The sequence below is a fragment of the Bos grunniens genome, chromosome 2, assembly GCF_055505025.1.
Source record: "Bos grunniens cultivar Pamir isolate PY7600 chromosome 2, Bosgru_T2T1.0, whole genome shotgun sequence".
Lineage (NCBI taxonomy): Eukaryota > Metazoa > Chordata > Mammalia > Artiodactyla > Bovidae > Bos > Bos grunniens.
In genome coordinates, this window is record NC_141166.1 from 99,891,823 (window position 1) to 99,914,158 (window position 22,336).

A 22,336-nucleotide genomic window follows, 5' to 3' on the forward strand; every position below is an offset into this window, starting at 1 on the left:
TTCCTAAATCATGATCTCTGTATGAACTGTCTTACATGGTTCTATAAGAATTTGGTTAAAAGAGAAATAAATCTTGTTCTGCTGGAAAAAAAAATAAAGGTAACTGAATTTTAAAATTGAAATTAAGTAGATTATATAAAGTACAATACAGAAGTATGTCGTATAAGTACACACATCTTCAATAGAAAAATGGGTTTGTTTAAACCAAAGTATGTAAATGGGCAATTATACTTTATTTTTCACTAAGTAATGATTAGTATAAATATAGGATTATAAAAATATTCTCATGACTTGAGGGGTTATACATTATTTCTGCATACAAATTATTAGATGACTTCTGAAACTTGAACTACTCTCTTCTGTTTTATGGCTTTGTTGCCTAAAGTGCTGACATAGTTATTCTGTAATAGATGCACGTTTAACAACCTTTTGTGTTTATTGATTCTTGGGGAGATATACAAAAGACTCTTAAGACTGCTCTGGTGATTATTCAGATAATATGAGTAAAGTGTTCATAAATTTGTGATTGACATAGTTTGAAGTTTTTATAAATGAAAACAGTAGATTTTGAGCTACTTTGTCACACTGCTGAAACCAACTTGAGTTTGAATGATTAGTAATAATTAAAGCACATATATTTCATAAGACTTGTGTTACATTAGCATATAAATCTTCACAAGGCTAAAAATTATTCTTTATTATGTTATAAAAATATTTATGAACTATGATAATATATTAAAATTAATGTAAGAAAAACAAATAAGGTAATTTGTATGTCTGTATATTCTTATTAATTATAGGTTAAAGGAAAAACTATAGAAATTACATTTCTAAGTTTGGGGCCTAATATAAATTTGAGGTATTTTTAGTAAAAAATATATTAATAGTAAATCAAAAAGTAAGATCAGTGTAGTGTACAAAAAGAACCATGAAAATGGTGCTTGTGTTACCTTTTCACTTTGATGACTATGAGGAGTTTCTTGGAATAAATTCAGATGTTATAAGAGATTTCTGATTAACAAGGTGAAAACAATTAGTTTTTTAACATCAATTTTTTAAAGATTACCTATAACATCTTTTTTCTGTACAACTTAATAATTAAATTCTAAAAGTATTAAAGTTTAGAATTAAAGGTTACACTAGGTCATTTCAGAATTTTGAGTTGGCCCTGCCTAAGTATTAGGCTTTATGTAGGCTTTAACCTACAGTATGTATGTAGGCTTTAACCTACAGTAAAATTTGTTCTTTTTAGTTAGTAAAAGAAAAAAAGTGCAACTGAGCTATTAGGAGGTAATAAGACGCAGAATATGAAGCCAAGATAGGCCCATTATTGGCATGACACCAGTCACACCTTGGGAATGTTAAGTAATAATGAAGAGATGAATAAGTACATTTAGTAGTAATTTGTTAATATTCACCAAGGGGTAAGTTTATATAAAAGATATGGTAAAAGTTTCGATTATCAGTACAAACATATACCTAGTTACCACTTAAAGTTTTATCTCTCTGATATGATAAAAAAGTATCCTTAACATTTTTTGCTTTTCCTGCAGCATCTAATTTAATGCTGTGTACATAATAGTTGTGACAGACCGGGGAGAAACATGGAGGAGCTACCCCTCACCCAAGGTCGGGGCAGCAGCTGAGAGGAGCCACCCCATATCCAAAAAGCGGTGGCTTCACGGGTGCAGGAGGGCCAAGAGGAGCTACTCCACTTTCAAGGTAAGGAGGAGTGGCCATGAAGAGATACCCCTCGTCCAAGGTAAGGAGCAGTGGCTGCGCTTTGCTGGAGCAGCCGTGAAGATATACCCCAGGTCCAAGGTAGGAGAAACCCAAGTAAGACGGTAGGTGTTATGGGAGGGCATCAGAGGGCAGACACACTGAAACCATAATCACAGACAACTAGTCAATCTGATCACACAGACCACAGCCCTGTCTAACTCAATGAAACTAAGCCATGCCGTGTGGGGCCACCCAAGACGGCGGGTCATGGTGGAGAGGCCTGACAGAATGTGGTCCACTGGAGAAGGGAATGGAAAACCTCTTCAGTATTCTTGCCTTGAGAATCCCATGAACAGTATGAAAAGGCAAAATGATAGGATACTGAAAGAGGAACTCCCCAGGTCAGTAAGTGCCCAATATGCTACTGGAGATCAGTAGAGAAATAACTCCAGAAATACCCAGTTGTGGATGTGACTGGTGATAGAAGCAAGGGCCGATGCTGTAAAGAGCAATATTGCATAGGAACCTGGAACCTTAAGTCCATGAATCAAGGCAAATTCCAAGTGGTCAAACAGGGGATGGCAAGAGTGAATGTCGACATTCTAGGAATCAGCGAACTAAAATAGACTGGAATGGGTGAATTTAACTCAGATGACCATTATATCTACCACAGTGGGCAGGAATCCCTTAGAAGAAATGGAGTAGCCATCATGGTCAACAAAAGAGTCCAAAATGCAGTACTTGGATGCAATCTCAAAAACAACAGAATGATCTCTGTTCGTCTCCAAGGCAAACCATTCAATATCACAGTAATCCAAGTCTATGCCCCAACCAGTAATGCTGAAGAAGCTGAAGCTGAATGGTTCTATGAAGACCTACAAGACCTTTTAGAACTAATACCCAAAAAAGATGTCCTTTTTCATTACAGGGGACTGGAATACAAAAGTAGGAAGTCAAGAAACACCTGGGGTAATAGGCAAATTTGGCCTTGGAATACGGAATAAAGCAGGGCAAAGGCTAATAGAGTTTTGCCAAGAGAACGCACTGGTCATAGCAAACACTCTCTTCCAACAACACAAGAGAAGACTCTACATATGGATCACGAGATGGTCAACACCAAAATCAGATTGATTATATTCTTTGCAGCCAAAGATGGAGAAGCTCTATACAGTCAGCAAAAACAAGACCGGGAGCTGACTGTGGCTCAGATCATGAACTCCTTATTGCCAAACTCAGACTTGAATTGAAGAAAGTAGGGAAAACCACTAGACCATTCAGGTATGACCTAAATCAAATCCCTTATGATTATACAGTGGAAGTGAGAAATAGATTTACGAGACTAGATGTGACAGATAGAGTCCCTGATGAACTATAGACGGAGGTTAGTGATATTGTACAGGAGACAGGGATCAAGACCATCCCCATGGAAAAGAAATGCAAAAAAGCAAAATGGCTGTCTGGGGATCCTTACAAATAGCTGTGAAAAGAAGAGAAGTGAAAAGCAAAGGAGAAAAGGAATGATATACCCATTTGAATACAGAGTTCCAAAGAATAGAAAGGAGAGATAAGAAAGCCTTCCTCAGCGATCAATGCAAAGTAATAGAGGAAAACACCAGAATGTGAATGACTAGAGATCTCTTCAAGAAAGTTAGAGATACCAAGGGAACATTTCATGCAAAGATGGGCTCAATAAAGGACAGAAATGGTATGGACCTTAACAGAAGCAGAAGATATTAAGAAGAGGTGGCAAGAATACACAGAAGAACTGTACAAAAAAGATCTTCACGACCCAGATAATCACAATGGTGTGATCATTCACCTAGAGCCAGACATCCTGGAATGTGAAGTCAAGTCAGCCTTAGGAAGCATGACTATGAACAAAGCTAGTGGAGGTGATGGAATTCCAGCTGAGCTATTTCAAATCCTGAAAGATGATGCTGTGAAAGTGCTACACTCAATATGCCAGCAAATTTGGAAAACTCAGCAGTGGCCACAGGACTGGAAAAGGTCAGTTTTCATTCCAATCCCAAAGAAAGGCAATGCCAAAGAATGCTCAAACTACTGCACAATTGCACTCATCTCACACGCTAGTAAAGTAATGCTCAAAATTCTCCAAGCCAGGCTTCAGCAATACGTGAACCTTGAACTTCCAGATGTTCAAGCTGGTTTTAGAAAAGGCAGAGGAACCAGAGATCAAATTGCCAACATCCGCTGGATCATGGAAAAAGCAAGAAAGTTCCAGAAAAACATCTACTTCTGCTTTATTGACTATGCCAAAGCCTTTGACTATGTGGATCACAATAAACTGGAAAATTCTGAAAGAGATGGGAATACCAGACCACCTGACCTGCCTCTCAAGAAACCTATATGCAGGTCAGGAAGCAACAGTTAGAATTGGACATGGAACAACAGACTGGTTCCAAATAGGAAAAGGACTACGTCAAAGCTGTATATTGTCACTCTGCTTGTTTAACTCATATGCAGAGTACATCATGAGAAACGCTGGGCTGGAAGAAGCACAAGCTGGAATCAAGATTGCTGGGAAAAATATCAATAACCTCCAATATGCAGATGACACCACGCTTATGGCAGAAAGTGAAGAGGAACTAAAAAGCCTCCTGATGCAAGTGAAAGAGGAGAGTGAAAAGGTTGGCTTAAAGCTCAACATTCAGAAAATGAAGATCATGGCATCCGGCCCCATCACTTCATGGGAAATAGATGGGGAAACAGTGAAACAGTGTCAGACTTTATCTTTTTGGGCTCCAAAATCACTGCAGATGGTGACTGCAGCCATGAAATTAAAAGACGCTTACTCCTTGAAAGGAAAGTTATGACCAACCTAGACAACATATTAAAAAGCAGAGACATTACTTTGACAACAGAGGTCGTCTAGTCAAGGCTATGGTTTTTCCAGTGGTCGCGTATGGATGTGAGAGTTGCACTGTGAAGAAAGCTGAGTGCCGAAGAATTGATGGTTTTGAACTGTGGTGCTGGAGAAGACTCTTGAGAGTCCCTTGGACTGCAAGGAGATCCAACCAGTCCATCCTAAAGGAGATCAGTCCTGGGTGTTCATTGGAAGGACTAATGCTGAAGCTGAAACTCCAATACTTTGGCCACCTCATGTGAAGAGTTGACTCATTGGAAAAGCTTGTGATGCTGGGAGGGACTGGGGGCAGGAGAAGGGGACGACAGAGAATGAGATGGCTGGATGGCATCACCAACTTGATGGACGTGAGTCTGAGTGAACTCCAGGAGATGGTGATGGACAGGGAGGCCTGGCGCGCTGTGATTAATGAGGCCGCAGAGTCGGACACAACTGAGTGACTGAACTGCACTGAACTGTATATAATAGTATTTTAAGACATTTAAAAAAATATTTAGTTGATTACTAAAATCTATAGGTATAATTTAGTAGAGGAATACAATTTAAAATCTGAATAACTGAGAACTTCCATGGTAGTCCAGTGGTTCAAACTCTGGGCTCCCAATGCAGGGGTGAGGATTCAATTCCCAGTCCGGGAACAAGGATCCTGAATGTCACATGGTGTGGCCAAAAATGTCTGAATAACTGCCAAAATGGTACAATTACCTCATCCTGTTCACATGTTCATAGTTATCAGAGAACAGTAACATCTTAAGAAATTTTACCCGTGGGATTTTCTCAGATATTCTGATACAGGATTATTTATGACATATGTTATTGTATTATTTTAAATAATAATTCCTTAAGTGTAAAATTCACCAAGAATAAAATATTTTTTATTACATAAAGAAAATTTTAGACAGAAACATATAATACACTCTTTCTTTAATGATTTTGTTTCATCCTCAACTTGCTTCCTTAGTACTTTAACTGTCACTTTCATTTCAACTCATTCATTTATTGAACAACAATTTCTAAGCACTACTATATAGCTGGCTCTAATCACAACACTTATGATACAATGGTACACAAGATTCCTGTCCTCATAGATCTTACAATCTGGGAGAAGATAAACTATAAGCAAGTATAAAATAAAATAATGGGATGGAGTTATAAAGGTTAGGTGTAAGAAAAGGCAAAATTAAGTGTTCTTGGAAAGCCACTCTGATAAGCTAAAATTTGATCTATGACTGAAGAATAAATAAGAGCCACTTGAATATTTGGTGGAAGAACATCAAATAGGAAAGATCCTTTGTTTAGGAATAATAAAAAGGCAAAAATGGCTGGAAGATACTACATCAGATACAAAATGTATGGTGGACTTTATTACAACTACAAGAAGCCAGTGGATCGTGTTATGATATAATCTGTTTTACATTCTGAAAAGATCACTTAGGCTGCTCTGTGGAGAATGCATAGTGAGAACTCAGAAAAGTAAGAATGAAAGCAGAGAAAGCAAGTTCCTTTAACTTATTATGCTTACAGCTATTACGTTATGTATATATGTACATGTGCACACACACACACAGTTTTTGGTTTAATATTTTGGCACGGTTTTCTTGACATTTCTTTTCCAGTTACTCATGCTTGATATGGGCAGCCCTATCAAGAACGCACATTGCTCCAATACAGGTGGTTTAATCTTCCTTTAGTTTCTTCTCACTTTATCTGATAATTGTTTTTATATTCATAAGTACTTTAAATTGAAGAGTGAGTTATTTTGTATGCTATGAGTATTTGTTTTTTCTGAGAATGAAGGCAGCTAGAAGAGGGAGGGCTGTGCCTGGTTCTTCATATCCCTTTCCAAGTTTTATTGGAAGCACTGTACCTGATTTCACTCTATCTAGTCAAAGGAATATTCTTTTCCCATGAAAAGTGCTCTTGGTTCTTGAGGGATTCTTAGAAGATTTCATCTTAACTATCTTCATTGATCCTGTGGCTGCTACCTTCTACTCAATGCAGATTTTACTCACCTCTCTTCAGCAGCTTTCTTTACTCTCTTCCCAGGCACAGAAGCAAATATGGGGAACCAACGGAAGAGGTCACGACTTTTGGGTCTTCTGGGTATCTCTTGACCTGAGCATCGTTTCCCTTGGATGATTTCTTTTTCCCCTTGGATGACCTTATCTTTACTATTCTCTTGGATGTCCTCTTGTACTAAAGCCCATAATCTGGAGATAACCCTCTGCCTTTCTTTAACCTTTCTTCTCCAACAGGAAAAATCAGAATGACAAGCCCTAATTTTTCTTAGTCCTTCTGGTAAAAAGAATACTTGCCAGGGAAGAACTTGTTTCTTGAGGAATTTTCCAGGCCTTTTCCCTGTGTTACTCCCTCAGTTCCCATCTCTTCAGAGAGGAGAAAAGTAAGTTGAGCTCTCAGGATTTTAATTAATCCCCTTCCCTATTCTTCACACCACTGAGTTCAGAAGGCAACAGAGTTTACAGCCATGCCCATTCCTGGAATCCATTACCTCTCTCTTTCAATGCCTGTCATTTTTCAGAGATTATAGTTATAAATCCATGTTATAATGTTAGATGTAGAGGGTGTCAGTGGTCCTGGATAATTAACATGTAAGGAAAAAACCACCTATATAGTAATAAGTGACTTATGGTAATAAGTAGGCACTATGTGGTACCAGGCACTGTTCCAAGAACTTTACATTTACACTCATCTAGACACACACCCATTTAATCATAACTACAAACCTGATGAAATAGGAAGTAGTGTCATCTCCATTTTATAGACAAAAAAAAAAAAACTGAATCACAGAGAGGTTAAATAACTTGCCGAAGTCATATAGCTGGAATGTACTGAAAAAAGAATTCAAATCCCGATCATTGGTTACAATGTCCAAGTTCCTAAACAATACATATACTGTGTCTTTATATCAGAAATATATAGTTTAAGCCAGAGCTGAGATCCAAAATCTGAAATATAGGGCTCTCAATTTCTAGACCAAACTGTCTGATTTTCATTAATTATTATTTATTAAATGTTTATCCCAGTTGATAATCTTATAATCATAGGAGATACAAGAATCATTATATCAATTTTAAAAAAGAAAGAACATGAAGAGCTAAAGCAAGTTGGTTTAGAGTTAGCATGTGTATCTGAGTCTCTGTTACTTCAAAGCACTGGTTATAACATTGTCATTTAGTAGCTAAGTTGAGTCTAACTCTTTTGCGACCTCATGGACTGTAGCCCACTAGGCTCCTCTGCAACGGGATTTTCCAGGCAAGAACACAGGACTGGGTTGCCATTTCCTTCTCCAGGGGATCTTTCTGACCCAGGGATCGAACCTGCCTTTCCTGCAGGTGGATTCTTTACCCCTGACCCAACTGGGAAGCATGGTTATTATGGCCATACCTCTATTCAACTGTTATAATGCATTCCTTTGTAACATTTTTTAACCTTTAACTGATTTCTATTAAAATCCATATAAGCTCATTTTGACATTTCAATAATTTTCTTGTTCTGAATAATATGGTAAAAACTCATTTCAAGGATAATACCCAGGCCTAATTTTACACATAGAATGTTAAAGAATAATTTTGAGGGCAAAAGTCCATGGCTGACGTTTCAATGAGGACATATAGAACTTGTCTATGCATGCTGTAACATAAATTTTGTGAAACTCTGGTCACAGTAAGAAATAGCTGCTGCTGCTAAGTCGCTTCAGTCATGTCCAACTCTGCAACCCCACAGATGGCAGCCCACCAGGCTCCTCTGTCCCTGGGATTCTCCAGGCAAGAATACTGGAGTGGGTAGCCATTTTCTTCTCCAAGAAATAGCTACTTTGATCCAAATGAATGCCATTCATTGTATTTAAAAAAGGTAATTAAAATCTCAGCCAAGAAAATTAAATCATACATTGGAATCCTTCCTACATTCTTTTATGTTCTAACACTTGGTTACTATCTCTAACCTCTGGTTTGCTTATGAAAATTAGTAAACCATGACAAACCCATACTCTAAAACAATTATATTTAGAAGAGTCAACGTTTAAGAAAAATACTAATTTATGGTAAGATAATAGTTTTTCAAGAAATATACACTTACTTCTGCCTTTTTACGAGCTTCCATAGCTTTCATAAGCATCATATGTTGTCGCCTTCTCTCTCGTTCCTATTAAGCCAGATAAAATTAGGAATATAACTCAATCATAGTTAACAGTTTGATCTTCAAATGGAAAACAAAACAAAACAAAAAACTCTGTGTAGCATGTTTAGCATTTATAGACAAGTCACAGTAAATACTAAATATAAGACAAGAATGGCCAGTCTGTGCATGTTTTAGTTCAGGTTTAGAAAGCAAATACAAGAACAATCAAAAGCAAAACGGTAAAGCAATGAACATGGAGACAGTGTAAACAGAAGCATACAAGATTTACTTATGGTCAGTTGTGATGCTCCTTCAAAAGCTGGCAGAACAAAAAGCATAATGGTTGGCTGGAACAGGTCAGTTACCTTACATCTGCTATTAGAAAAACCACAAATATGTACTATAGCCAATTAAACTAAAGCTTGTGTTCTTAAATTTTTATTTAGATCAGGCAGAAATTGCTTTAAAATCACTTTTACATCACGGTTTTAGAATTACTTTTATTTCAAATACACTATCATTTTGTAAATCCAATAATCCACCAACAAATTAGAAAGTTTTTGTTTAAAGCTTTAACACCAATTTAAACTAGTCATGGTTCATATAACACCATCAATGAAATGAGATATTCCTGTTTACTGATGTCTGTCCCTTGATGCAGTATTGAAAGCCACTAAAGCTGCACCATGGGCTCACAAGTTAAATCTAAAAGGCACAATATGAAAATAAAGTAAGCACTAGCTTACTTTGATAGTCTCCTTTTATTTAAAAAAAAATCACATAGGTATAATGTTGAAACAGTTCTTTTTAAATATATGCGATTCGCCCAAAGGGATATTTCTAAAAATTTCTAAAATTTGTCCATAAAACCAGAATATATTTCATATTCTCTCATCAAACTAACCCAAAATTCCCATTGTATTCAATGGCAGTTTTGCATCTAGAATGATGAGAGAATATGGGTCATAATTGTATCTAATTGTATAGTGATCCAACTTTCACTGTGACATCAGTAATGTAAACTTTTAGACAGCAGCCTATTTAAGGCTTGCATGATTCAATTACAAATCTTGGATATACACCGTATTTCTTTTATAGATAGACAAGCAGATGTATGCAATGCACTGTGCTGTAAAGCCATGCAGCAGTATGTAATATGACAGCAGCCAGTGCTACACTTTATGCATTGCTATGACAACCATATCACAACCAAATCACAATGCGGTGTTAGATGTACAAAAATAAACATACCCATACCATATCTAGTCTATGCCTCTCCAACTCCTGGTAGAAAGAGTTGGCACAACATTATGAAACAGAAATCACAGAGTCATGAAACCAATTTTTAACCCCCCAAAAGACACCAATACCAAAGCAAGGAATTTAAGCAGGAATTACATTGGAAATTTTTAAGAAAATATTTTGAAGATTTTTCAAAAAATAGATTTAAGAAAAATTATAAAATTTACATTTAAAAATTTGTATAACTGTGTGTATACAGACCTGATGCTTTAGAAGAACAGCTTGCTGTCTTCTCATTTCTTTTTCCTTAAAAATAAGAAACTTTTAATATATGATTTTTAGGAAAAATTTAGAACATGCTACAAGTATTAAAAGCTCCTTTTCTGAGATTCTATAGTCTTCTATTAGGTTGAACCACATGAAATTTCAAATCTCCAAAATTTTTTTTTACTTATAAAGTGGCAACTTCGTATGGTTACCTAATATATAAAAACTATATGATAAGAGCAAGCATCTGACTTAACAGCACACTTCAATGGCATGTTTACAGAACTGACTAGCTAGATGGACAGAGTATATCACATACAAATGGCACTTAAAAAAAAAAACACATAAAAAGCAATCTTCCTGTCTAGCTGATTAAAACTCCACTCTGAATATAAATTCCTAAAAACTCTATGATTAACAGGATCTATGTCATTTCTACACACTGTACAGGAATAAGAGTGACAAGAGACAAAGGGATAAATTTGAGATTTTTATGTCCACCTACAATTGAGGGCATTATTTCAAAAGGGTGGGGCTTAATGCATGTAATTCTGTGAATCTCACCACATGAGTATTTCATAAAGCTAAAATATGAATGAAATTAATATAAAGGGCAATCATGAAAAGGAGTAGAAATCTAAAGAACAAAGTAAGAGAGTCTATGTAGAAAAGGTGACAAATGGTTCCCTAGCTTTAAAAGACGTAATCAAATCAGTTCAGTTCAGTTGCTCAGTCGTGTCCGACTCTTTGCAACCCTATGAACTGCAGCACGCCAGGCCTCCCTGTAAATCACCAACACCCGGAGTCTACTCAAACTCATGTACATTGAGTCAGTGATGCCATCCAACCATCTCATCCTCTGTCGCCCCCTTCTTCTTCTTTCAATCTTGCCCAGCATCAGGGTCTTTTCAAATGAGTCAGCTCTTCACATGAGGTGGCCAAAGTACTGGAGTTTCAGCTTCAACATCAGTCCTTCCAATGAACACTCAGGACTCATCTTTAGGATGGACTGGTTGGATCTCCTTGCAGTCCAAGGGACTCTCAAGAGCCTTCTCCAACACCACAGTTCAAAAGCATAAATCCTTCGGTGCTCAGCTTTCTTTATAGTCCAGCTCTCACATCCATACATGACCACTGGAAAAACCATAGCTTTGACTAGATGGACCTTTGTTGGCAAAGTAATGTCTCTGCTTTTTAATATGCTGTCTGCTGCTAAGTCGCTTCAGTCGTGTCCGACTCTGTGCGACCCTATAGACGGCAGCCCAACAGGCTTCCCCGTCCCTGGGATTCTCCAGGCAAGAACACTGGAGTGGGTTGCCATTTCCTTCTCCAATGCATGAAAGTGAAAAGTGAAAGTGAAGTCGCTCAGTCCTGTCTAACTCTTAGTGACCCCATGGACTGCAGCCTACCAGGCTCCTCCGTCCATGGGATTTTCCAGGCAAGAGTACTGGAGTGGGGTGCCATTGCCTTCTCCAATATGCTGTCTAGGTTTGTCATAACTTTCCTGCCAAGGACTAAGCATCTTTTAATTTCATGGCTGCAGTCACCATCTGCAGTGATATTAGAGCCCAGGAAAATAAAGTCTGCCACTGTTTCCACTGTTTCCCCATCTATTTGTCGTGAAATGATGGGACCGGATGCCATGATCTTAGTTTTCTGAATGTTGAATTTTAAGCCAACTTTTTCACTCTGTTCTTTCACTTTCATCAAGGCTTCAAGTTTTTTTTTTCGCTTTTGGCCATAAGGGTGGTGTCATCTGCATATCTGAGGTTATTGATATTTCTCCCAGCAATCTTGATTCCAGCTTGTGCTTCATCCACCCTAGCATTTCTCATGATATACTCTGCATGTAAGTTAAATAAGCAGGGTGACAATATACAGCCTTGACATACTCCTTTTCCTATTTGGAACCAGTCTGTTGTTCTATGTCCAGTTCTAACTGTTCCTTCCTGACCTGCATACAGATTTCTCAAGAGGCAGGTCAGGTGATCTGGTATTCCCATCTCTTGAAGAATTTTCCACAGTTTGTTGTGATCCACATAGTCAAAGGTTTTGGCATTGTCAATAAAGGAGAAGTAGATGTTTTTCTGAAACTCTTGCTTTTAATATGATCCAGCGGATGTTGGCAATTTGATCTCTGGTTCCTCTGCCTTTTATAAAACCAACTTGAACATCTGGAAGTTCACAGTTCACATATTGTTGAAGCCTGGTTTGGAGAATTTTGAGCATTACTTTACTAGTGTGTGAGATGAGTGCAATTGTGCGATATTTGAGCATTCTTTGGCATTGCCTTTCTTAGGGACCGGAATGAAAAATGACTTTTTCCCATTCCTGTGACCACTGCTTAGTTTTCCAAATTTGCTAGCATATTGAGTTCAGCACTTTCACAGAATCAACTTTTAGGATTTGAAATAGCTCAACTGGAATTCCATCCCCTCCACTAGCTTTGTTCGTAGTGATGCTTCCTAAGGCCCACTTGATTTCTCATTCCAGGATGTTTGGTTCTAGGTGAGTGATCACACCATCGTGTAATTGGATGTAATAGTAGCGGCTATCTCTTGAATTGTTAGGCCCACCTGGCTGCCTAATTTCAGTAAACAAGTATCAGAAAAATTGGAAGATTAGAGATGGAATGTTCGTGTGTAGGGGCAGAGGGCAGTGGTTAGAAGGGGCATGAGGGTCCAACTCTCTCATGCTTCATGCCAGAAAATCAAAATCAAAACAGCTCCAAACAACATACGAAGTTACAGTAAATAGCAATGGCTAATTTTAGTATTGGTAAGTGATAGCTGATAAAGCTGGGTTTTGGTTTTGGAAGGCTTTTCACTTTTTAATAGTTACAAACAATTGTTAGACATTAAAAAAGAGAAAATTATAATCTAAGGAGAGAACTGGATTTGGAACATAAATAGCTCTGAGGAGATCTTATCCCTTAAAACTATATTCAGGTATTATGTGATAGTTTATATTTCTGATTTGATGTCTGCTATTTAAAGAGCTCAAAGTATCACACAGAACCTATATAATAAAATATAAAAACGTATATACAATATATAAACACTAAAAACACACATTATGCACGTTTTATCTGTGATCAACATTTTTTTCAGCAAGTCATTTTTAGGAGGGCTATTTTTAATATAATCGATACTAGTATCAGTTCAGTTCAGTCGCTCAGTCATGTGTGACTCTTTGCGACCCCATGAACCGCAGCACACCAGGCCTCCTTGTCCATCACCAACCCCCAGAGTTTACCCAAATTCATGTCCATTGAGTCAGTGATATAATACCATATAATTTTTACTCTTAAAAAACAGATTCTCATCTAAACTAACCTTTATTCGTTTCTCGGCCTCCAATAATTTGGCATTTGCTGCTTCTTCCTTCTTTTTCTTTTTTGCCTGTGCATGGAAAACAGGTCTCAAAGTCATACAACGGTACCACTGCAACCTGAAAATAATCTATGACTTGAACATGGAGCTACATGACTCATAAGAGAGAAAACAACATGTGACATATATATAGACAATTACAGATTTTCTCATAGTTAATATTATATTTACAAACTAAGTTTCATTTCTAATGTAAAGATTAGCATTAAGATGTAAAAAATTCTTAAAATTTCTTAGAATATGTCAGCTTTTCTTGATTTTTTCAATTCTATTTAAAAAGTCTGAAATAATTGTTTATTTTACATTAAAACAATCACAGAAAAAGTTTTTTTTATATAATATTTGCTTTTTTCTGATTTTTAAACGTAAAACATGATCACTATATAAAATTAAGAAGATGGGGTAGACTTTAAACAGTAAATATACGCTATTTTTCTCTAGCTGTTTATTGTGATTAAATTCGAGGTTTCTAAGACAGAATGGAAACTTACAATCTTTCTTGAAGTACATTTTGAATATCAAGATCATGATGCCAAATCTGAGCTTCATAATCTTAAAGTCATTAACTATCTAGTAGTTTCATAATTATTCAGTAGTTATTAATTTACTTTAAGATATTAGTACTTTTGATTTGGATTTTTAAAATTTATTTAAAATGGGTTAGGAAATATGTGTATATTTCTAGAAGGAAAAATCATACAAAAGAAAGCTTCAGCTATTTGACACCCTCAGGGGTAAATCATCTATATAGCAATAGTTCCCTGAATAGCTGGGAGGTTGTGCTGTGCTCAGTCGCTCAGTTGTGTCTGACTCTTTGCAACCCCACGGACTGTAGCCCACCAGGCTCCTCTGTCCATGAGGATTCTCCAGGGGATCGTCCCAACCCAGGGATACAACCCAGGTCTCCCGCAGTGCATGTGGATAAGCCAAAAGGGAAGCCCAGCTGGGAGGCTACACCAATGTTAAACACTGAATATTTATTTTCAAAATTTTGGATGGCAATAATTTTGAGATATATACTATTTATTTTTTTTGAGATATATACTATTTAGATACAGTATACTAACTATAATTTGGCTTTTTCTTGATGACTTGGGGGAATTATTCTGAACATCAGTTATTATACTGTACAGTTCAATAGAGTAATGCATTTCAGTTATTAATAATAAGGTGTTGAAAACTGCTTGCTAGTCAACCAAAAGATTACAGACAATCTTGTTAGGCTTTTGAATTCCGATAGATGCTGGTTGGAGTTTCTCTGTATTTTTCCCTGCTATCTTGTGGCTATTACCTTACTGATTCCAATGTATGTCCTCTAGTACTATTCCATCAGCTTCCAGGGAAGCAAGGCGTATTAGAAACCAGAAAAAACAGCTGGTTCAACTTGTTCCTACATTTAAAATTTACTTTCACTTTTGCAATGTTTTATTTCTAAATTAAAAGTAAATATCTATTAGTCCTAATGACTTTTCTAGAAGTACATAACACGACTTTGACCCATGAACTGTATGATACCTATACTGGTTGTTCAGAAGTTTTTCCTTTTGGCTTACTTCCCGGGTTATTAGGATAAGATGAGTTTGCTAAATAAGGTCTTACTCTATGCATTATGCTTGAAACAAATTTCTGATGGGCATACTGTAAGAGTGAGAGACCACGCAGGTAAGATTTTCAATTCTGCAGACTTTAAAATATGTGACTATTTACTTTAATCATATCACATTTAAGAATTCTACCTCTAGAATTTGCTGGGCTCGAAGCTCTTTTTCCATTCTGATTTGTTGTATTCTCTTAATTTTTTCCTGTAGAAAAAAATTATAACAATTTAAGATAATAAACTAAATATCCAAGTGGAAAGTATTTAAGTAGAATCAAATAATTTAAGATATTAAGTTTCCCATGTTGGATATAAAATTTATCCAACATGGGATAAATTTATCCAATTTATGATGTAGTTTAATATCATATATGTATGTTCATGTCAAATTAATGTGATTTTATCAAGTTTCTTAAAACCATTTGTAAAATACAAATGTTACGTAAGTATATAGAAACCAGGTAAACCAATATGATTAAACTCATTCAGCCTGTGGATTTTTATAAATATTTGCAATTATAACTATTTTGCAATAAATACAGGACAGAATAAGAGAGAAACAGTAATGAGAAACAGGAGTGAGAAAACATAAGGCTAATCTGGAGTTACTGTCATTCACTGGATAATCTTGAGCATAGAATAACTACTCTTGCATAAACCAGGGAGACGTACTTGTCCTTTCTCACTATGACATGATTAAATTAAAAATGCTTAAAAAAGTGTGTAGTGGCACACAACTATAATAGATTATTATTAACAATTTCCATACTATAATTTCTTACTTCAGGTGGTGAATAACATAATATTATTGATACACTGCTTTTAATTACTACAATAAGGCAGATTCAGAAATAATCTGTAATATAATTTTAAAAGGATTAATTACAATGCAACATTGTAGAAAATTATTCACATGACAAAACTTGTTCATATTGTCTTAATTTAATGTATTAGTTACTGTTTTCAAATTTAGGTTTGATAAAACTTTACATTTTGATGTAAACATTATCTCATATGCTGTAAGCCCAACGTTAACAATTTCATGTTCATAACCCTCTTTGAAAGTCCCAAATTGGCACCCATGATAATAATACAGTTTCTCCCAAACACCCAAATTTTCCTACTAGAAAATTGCATTTGTTGTACTATTTCTACAGCCAACACATCTTATACTGATGAAAAATTACATTACCTGCTTCAATTTCCAGGTGCTAGTTGTATCTTTTCAAGCTACATGTCAATGTGTTTTTAAACATTTCTTTTTTTTTTTTGCACACTGATGTTACCAATCCTCTATAGGAGTCTATTGCAGGGTAATGAGATTTCTAGAATTACTCTTCTGATTTTAGAAGACTGTTCACATTCTATAATTTTGCTATTGGTGACCCTATCCTTCATCGGAAGGACTGATGCTACAGCTGAAACTCCAATACTTTGGCCACCTCATGCAAAGAGTTGATTCATTGGAAAAGACTCTGATGCTGGGAGGGATTGGGGGCAGGAGGAAAAGGGGACAACAGAGGATGAGATGGCTGGATGGCATCACTGACTCGATGGACATGAGTTTGAAGTGAACTCTGGGAGTTGGCGATGGACAGGGAGGCCTGGCGTGCTGCGATTCATGGGGTCACAAAGGGTCGGACACGACTGAGCGACTGAACTGAACTGACGCTATCTTAGTTTTGAATACTAAATGTAGCTTGCAAAAAATAAAAGCCCTAATGTATCTTTTGTTTCATTTCCAAGAGAAAGCTGTACTTGATCCATATCTGAAGTATTTATTTAGATTTGAACTTGAGACCTAAATAAAGCATGCTCTTTATTTAATTTTTCCGCTTTTATTAATCCTATAACATGGTATGTTCCCAAGTCAGCAAAACTCATTCACTGTTCTCTTACATACATAGATAGGTATGAAATCTTCTTTTTTTTTAATGCTTATCTTATGTACACTCAGTCTAAAGCTTTATCCTGAAGTTGAGATATATATATATATCATGCACATATATGACATATATATGTAATATATGTGTGTGTGTGTGTGTGTGTATTTGGTAGTGGTGTCATTAGCATTAGCAGAGATAAACATTTTTTATAAATTTCTTTAATATAGGTTTACCTTATAATATTGGGTATACAATACATGAACTGAGCTCTTTATATAAAATATCCTTTTTTATCATAAAAAGAGTTGAACTTTTCTTCTTTTTACCTAATAGAAAACTAGGGACTATCCTGGCAGTCCAGTAGTTAAAGAGTCTGTGCTCCCAGTGCAGGTTGCATGAGTTTGATCCCTAGTTGGGGAACTAAGATCCTGCATGCCACATGGTGTGGCTAAAAAAAATTTCTAAATAAAATTTTACTAAAAGAAAACTAAAGTTCATAGAAAGTAAATATTTTGCCTTAAATCAAAAGGAAACTACAGAGCTGTGTATTTTATATTCCAATGCCTTTGTTCCTTCTGTTTCATAATAATACTTTTGCAAGCTTCCAGAATATTTCCTTGAAAACTACCTGGTGATATTGGTTTACTAGGTAGAATAAATGATCTAGAAGCACATGCTACTATTTTATTCTAGAACTAATGCTGACTTTAAAATAGGCATTATGTAACTGACTATGTGAGTAGACCTAAGCTCTACTTTGATTAACTTTGCTGGCAATGAGGAATAAGTTAGATGGCTTTCTGAAACTACCCTTAGGTAAGTATTTTGATGAAAACTCATTGGTATTAACGTTTCTGGGACATTGGAACTACGATGCTTCTTTGATGAGAAGTTAAAAACTATGTATATTTAGGTTGTAGCCACCTTAAGAGTTTAGGATCACGTAGCTGAATTTAAAGTACTGATAAGATATGCAGGATCTCTAGCCATCAGGAAATAGGATAAACTATAAAATAGTAAAGAACAATACTGCATAGGAACCTGGAATACTAGATCCATGAATCAAGGTAAATTGGAAGTGGTCAAACAGGAGATGGCAAGAGTGAACATCGACATTTTAGAAATCAATGAACTAAAATGGACTGGAATGGGCAAATTTAATTGAGATGACCATTATATCTACTACTGGAGCAAGAATCCCTTAGAAGAAATGTAGTAGTCCTCATACCAACAAAAAAGTCCGAAATGCAGTACTTGGGTACAATCTAAAAACTGACAGAATGATCTGTTCGTTTCTAAGGCGAACCATTTAACATCACAGTAATCCAAGTCTATGCACCAACCACTAATGCTGAAGCTGAAACTCCAGTACTTTGGCCACCTCATGCGAAGAGTTGACTCATTGGTAAAGACCCTGATGCTGGGAGGGATTGGGGGCAGGAGGAGAAGGGGACGACTGAGGATGAGATGGCTAGATGGCATCACCGACTCGATGGACATGAGTTTGACTAAACTCCGGGAGTTGGTGATGGACAGGGAGGCTTGGCCTGCTGTGATTCATGGGGTCGCAAGAATCGGACACGACTGAGCGACTGAACTGAACTGAATCAATTCTTAAAAACATGGAAGTAGAAGACTTAGTTTTAAAATGAAGTGAATTTTAATTCATAAAAGAGAACTTTCTAATACAGATATATAATATTACTGTGAAATATAGTTATTTCAGAAATCAAAATGAAAATAATGTACATATTTGTTGTTGTTTAGTCATTAAATTATGTCTGACTTATTTGTGACCCCATAGACTGTGGCCCACCAGGCTCCTCTGTCCATGGGATTTTCCAAGCAAGAATAATGGAAATAATGCCGTTTCCTTCTCCAGGGGATCTTCCCAACTCAGGGATCAAACTTGTGTCTCCTGCATTGGCAGGTGAACTCTTTACCAGTGAACCACCTGTAAAGTCCAATACACATACAGAAATATACATATAGACTGCAAGACAATGCCCGTGTTTTAAAAATCAGTTCCAATCAATAAACATACCTGTTGTTTCATAATCTTTATCTGTTCTTTTTGCTTTCGCTTCTCCTCAGCAGCAATTATTGCTATGATGAAAAATCAAAGCACAGATCAGAAAAGGAACAAAGAAGAGATGCCTCTTGTGAGTTACCCAATACTCACTCTTCAAGTTGATGCTACCATTTAAATTACGAACCTTGTTGTTTTTTAGCTTCTTTGGCAACCCGAGCCTGTTCCTGCTTTTGCAGTTTTCTCAAAAGCTTTATTTGTGCTGCTTGCCTGGCTATTTCTGAAAAACACAAAATTTTAAGCAATGTTATTAACAGCTTAATAACAACAAATTAATAACAACATAACTGCTCTCCTAAAAACAATAACTGTGAAACTGGTATCATCACGAAGGACATGATTTTTAAGAAAACTGCCAAACGTAACATTAGATACTCAGTAGGAAAATGGCAGAAAATGTCATATTCATTTTCCCTAGAAAGTGCCAATTTTTCATCAAATATGAGCCTATAAAATAAGAATGATGCTTCTCTTAATTCTCATTACAGAGGCTAATACAGAAACATTTTTTTTCACATTTTGTGTAATCATCACTGAGTAGGAAAGTAGCTGCTAATATGTAAAAAAGTGATTCAGCTTCAATCTTAAAAATAGTACATAGAAAAAGAATCCAATATAGACTAAAGTCTCCCAAACTAAGCATTTCAATTAGCTATATAAATGGCAAAGCTTCTGAATCTATTGATACTTCCACTTGTGAAGGAAAAAGACCCTCTCTCCTAAAAAAAAAAAGAGAATGTTAATTTCTCAGGACAACCTAGTTCTCATACTTTTTAAGGACAAATGTATGAAACTGGGATAGAACATAATTAATGGCCCAATTCTTCATCTCTTCCTCTATCTGTGCCATTTGCAATGTGGCTTTGTGGTTCCACTCATCAAGACGTGTGAGGAACATATTTTCTTGGCCCTTGATTTAGAGTTCAGCCATGTGATCTGCTTGGGCCAATAAAATGTTAGCAATGTGATGCACGCATAAGTCTGAAAGTGTACTTGAACTCTTTATACCGTTACTTCTATGCCTTGCCCTTTATTGTGAGGACATATTCAGACTAGGCTGCTGGAGATTGGGAGCTAGATCATTTCACAAATTTTAAAAAGTCCACTCAGGATCAGCAGAGATGCCTAACTGCCTAACGTAACACCAGTTGATTCCATCTGCACAAACAATTAATGCTTAGTGTTGTATGCCACTGAGGTTTTGTCGATGGTTCTCTCCCAGCATTACTGTTGCAAGAGGTAACTGATACAGATGGTATGTAATGTCATGCTTTATTCTGCTGGCAAACTTGATCAGAATATTTCTAATTATAAAAGCGGTGCATCATAATATCTTTCATAAAATCATTTTAGAAAATACCACTTTACATTAGACATTGTTTTCAACCTTGTAGCAGATGATTAATTTTAAGAAACTTATATATTTACCAATAATGAAATTGATCAGGTAACATCTGAATTACTTGAGCGCTACTAATAACTTCTATCATTTATTGAACTATTGTATTAAATTTACACGATTTTGTTTAATCTTCATAACAACCCTATAAGACAGTCAACATTATACCCAGTTTATAAAATAAAACTAAGGGTCACAGAAGTTACAGAGCAGAGTTAAGATACATACCCTGGACTTTCTGACTTCATAGTCCATGTTACTACTTCTAAAGTTTAGAAGTATGTTACTACTTCTAAAACCTTTAAAGAAATTTGAGTATCTTGAGATTTTTGAAAGAAACATAACTCTATGTCCTTGTAACAGCTAAGATGAAGTTGCTTACTATGGCTGATTATCTATCATTAACACTTAAAAAAGGAGGCAAGATATGAGGGTTTGATTTTATCCAGGAGACCTGAAGGATAGAAGCTGATGCTAGCATATACCTCCAACCTTTGAATAAGTTTTAATATTAAGTAGTTTTGAGCATCATCAAGAATTTCTGAGCCACATAAAAAGGAGTCTCCTGTTCATGAAATACTCTTGGAAATCGATATGTATAAACTGGGCTACAGAATTAGCAAACTCTGATAATAATACTTATGAAGGACACTGCTTTCAACTAGGATAGATCCAGATAAACATTTTTTTTAACATTTAAGATTAAAAGTTTTCACTAAACTCTGCTATAAAGACCAAAATCTGCCATAAAATATAAAGGTGTGTTGCAAAGCCTGTTAGTTGCTCAGTTGTGTCCTACTCTATGCCCATGGACTGTAGCCTGCCAGACTTCTCCATCCATGGGATTTTCCAGGCAAGAATATGGAGTGGGTTGCCATTTCCTTCTCCAGGGGATCTTCCCAATCCAGGGATCGAACTTGGGTCTCCTGTACTGCAGGTAGACTCTTTACCATCTGAGCCTCCAGGGAAGCCAAGGGGTTAAAAAAATGTATTTTCTAGAAAATGTGGCATAAGTATGATGCTTTGTTCCCAGCTAAACTGATGCTCTCTAATAGCAGTTTGGCTTATTTGATTTTATCAATAAGGAAATAATAAGGAAAATTTTATCACATTTATAGGTGTATTTTTGTATATGAATGTATCAGTCAATTTCAAACTCCACACAAGTTCACAGTAATTTTTAAAAACATTAGGAAGCTCAGCTGATATTCTTTTCATTTTAGCAAGGAAGATACAATTTGGATTAATCATTTAAAATTTATGCAGCTTAACTTTTATATTATGAACAGTTAGAGAAAATATGAAAAAAAGAATACAAAAAAAGAAAAAAGAAGTTAATTAGGGATACTATGGGGGAAGGAGAATGAGTTACAGACCTAGAAAATTCACTCAGGCTCTGTGGAATAAACAGTTCCCAATATTTTCTTATTTATTTGGTTTATGGTTGTTGAATATATTATCTATTGTAATGAACACTTGAAATATTAATTTGAAAAATATCTTTCATGGATGAAGAATTTGTAAATTTCAAATAAAAAATTTATTTTGAAATAAAGTTTATTTTCACTTTGAATTAGGGCTATTTTACATATACCACATTTCTTTGATTCTAAGATGCATTTTTAAACATGTCTAAAATCACAATGTGTCTAAAAATTGGCAGCATTTTGCTTTCTTAGTGGAACATCTGAAATAACAGGACTTTGCATAGACTAAGG

General features: G+C 35.9%; 1 protein-coding gene across 50 annotated transcripts in view; it reads right to left on the reverse strand.

Annotated features, from left to right (window-relative positions):
• The window catches only part of BAZ2B (bromodomain adjacent to zinc finger domain 2B), a 332,790-nt gene that overhangs the window by 64,731 nt on the left and 245,723 nt on the right, over positions 1-22,336 (reverse strand). For 25 of the 50 annotated variants that reach the window (XM_086355007.1, XM_086354868.1, XM_086354806.1 and 22 more), the window contains 7 exons: positions 19,347-19,439; positions 19,175-19,236; positions 15,384-15,449; positions 13,591-13,656; positions 10,250-10,294; positions 9,998-10,030; positions 8,705-8,770 (listed from right to left, as the gene is read on the reverse strand). In XM_086355007.1, coding sequence (XP_086211133.1) covers positions 8,705-8,770; positions 9,998-10,030; positions 10,250-10,294; positions 13,591-13,656; positions 15,384-15,449; positions 19,175-19,236; positions 19,347-19,439 — 431 coding nt within the window. The remainder of the gene's footprint in view (positions 1-8,704; positions 8,771-9,997; positions 10,031-10,249; positions 10,295-13,590; positions 13,657-15,383; positions 15,450-19,174; positions 19,237-19,346; positions 19,440-22,336) is intronic. The other 25 variants (XM_086354951.1, XM_086354758.1, XM_086354768.1 and 22 more) reach the window with 2 other exon arrangements.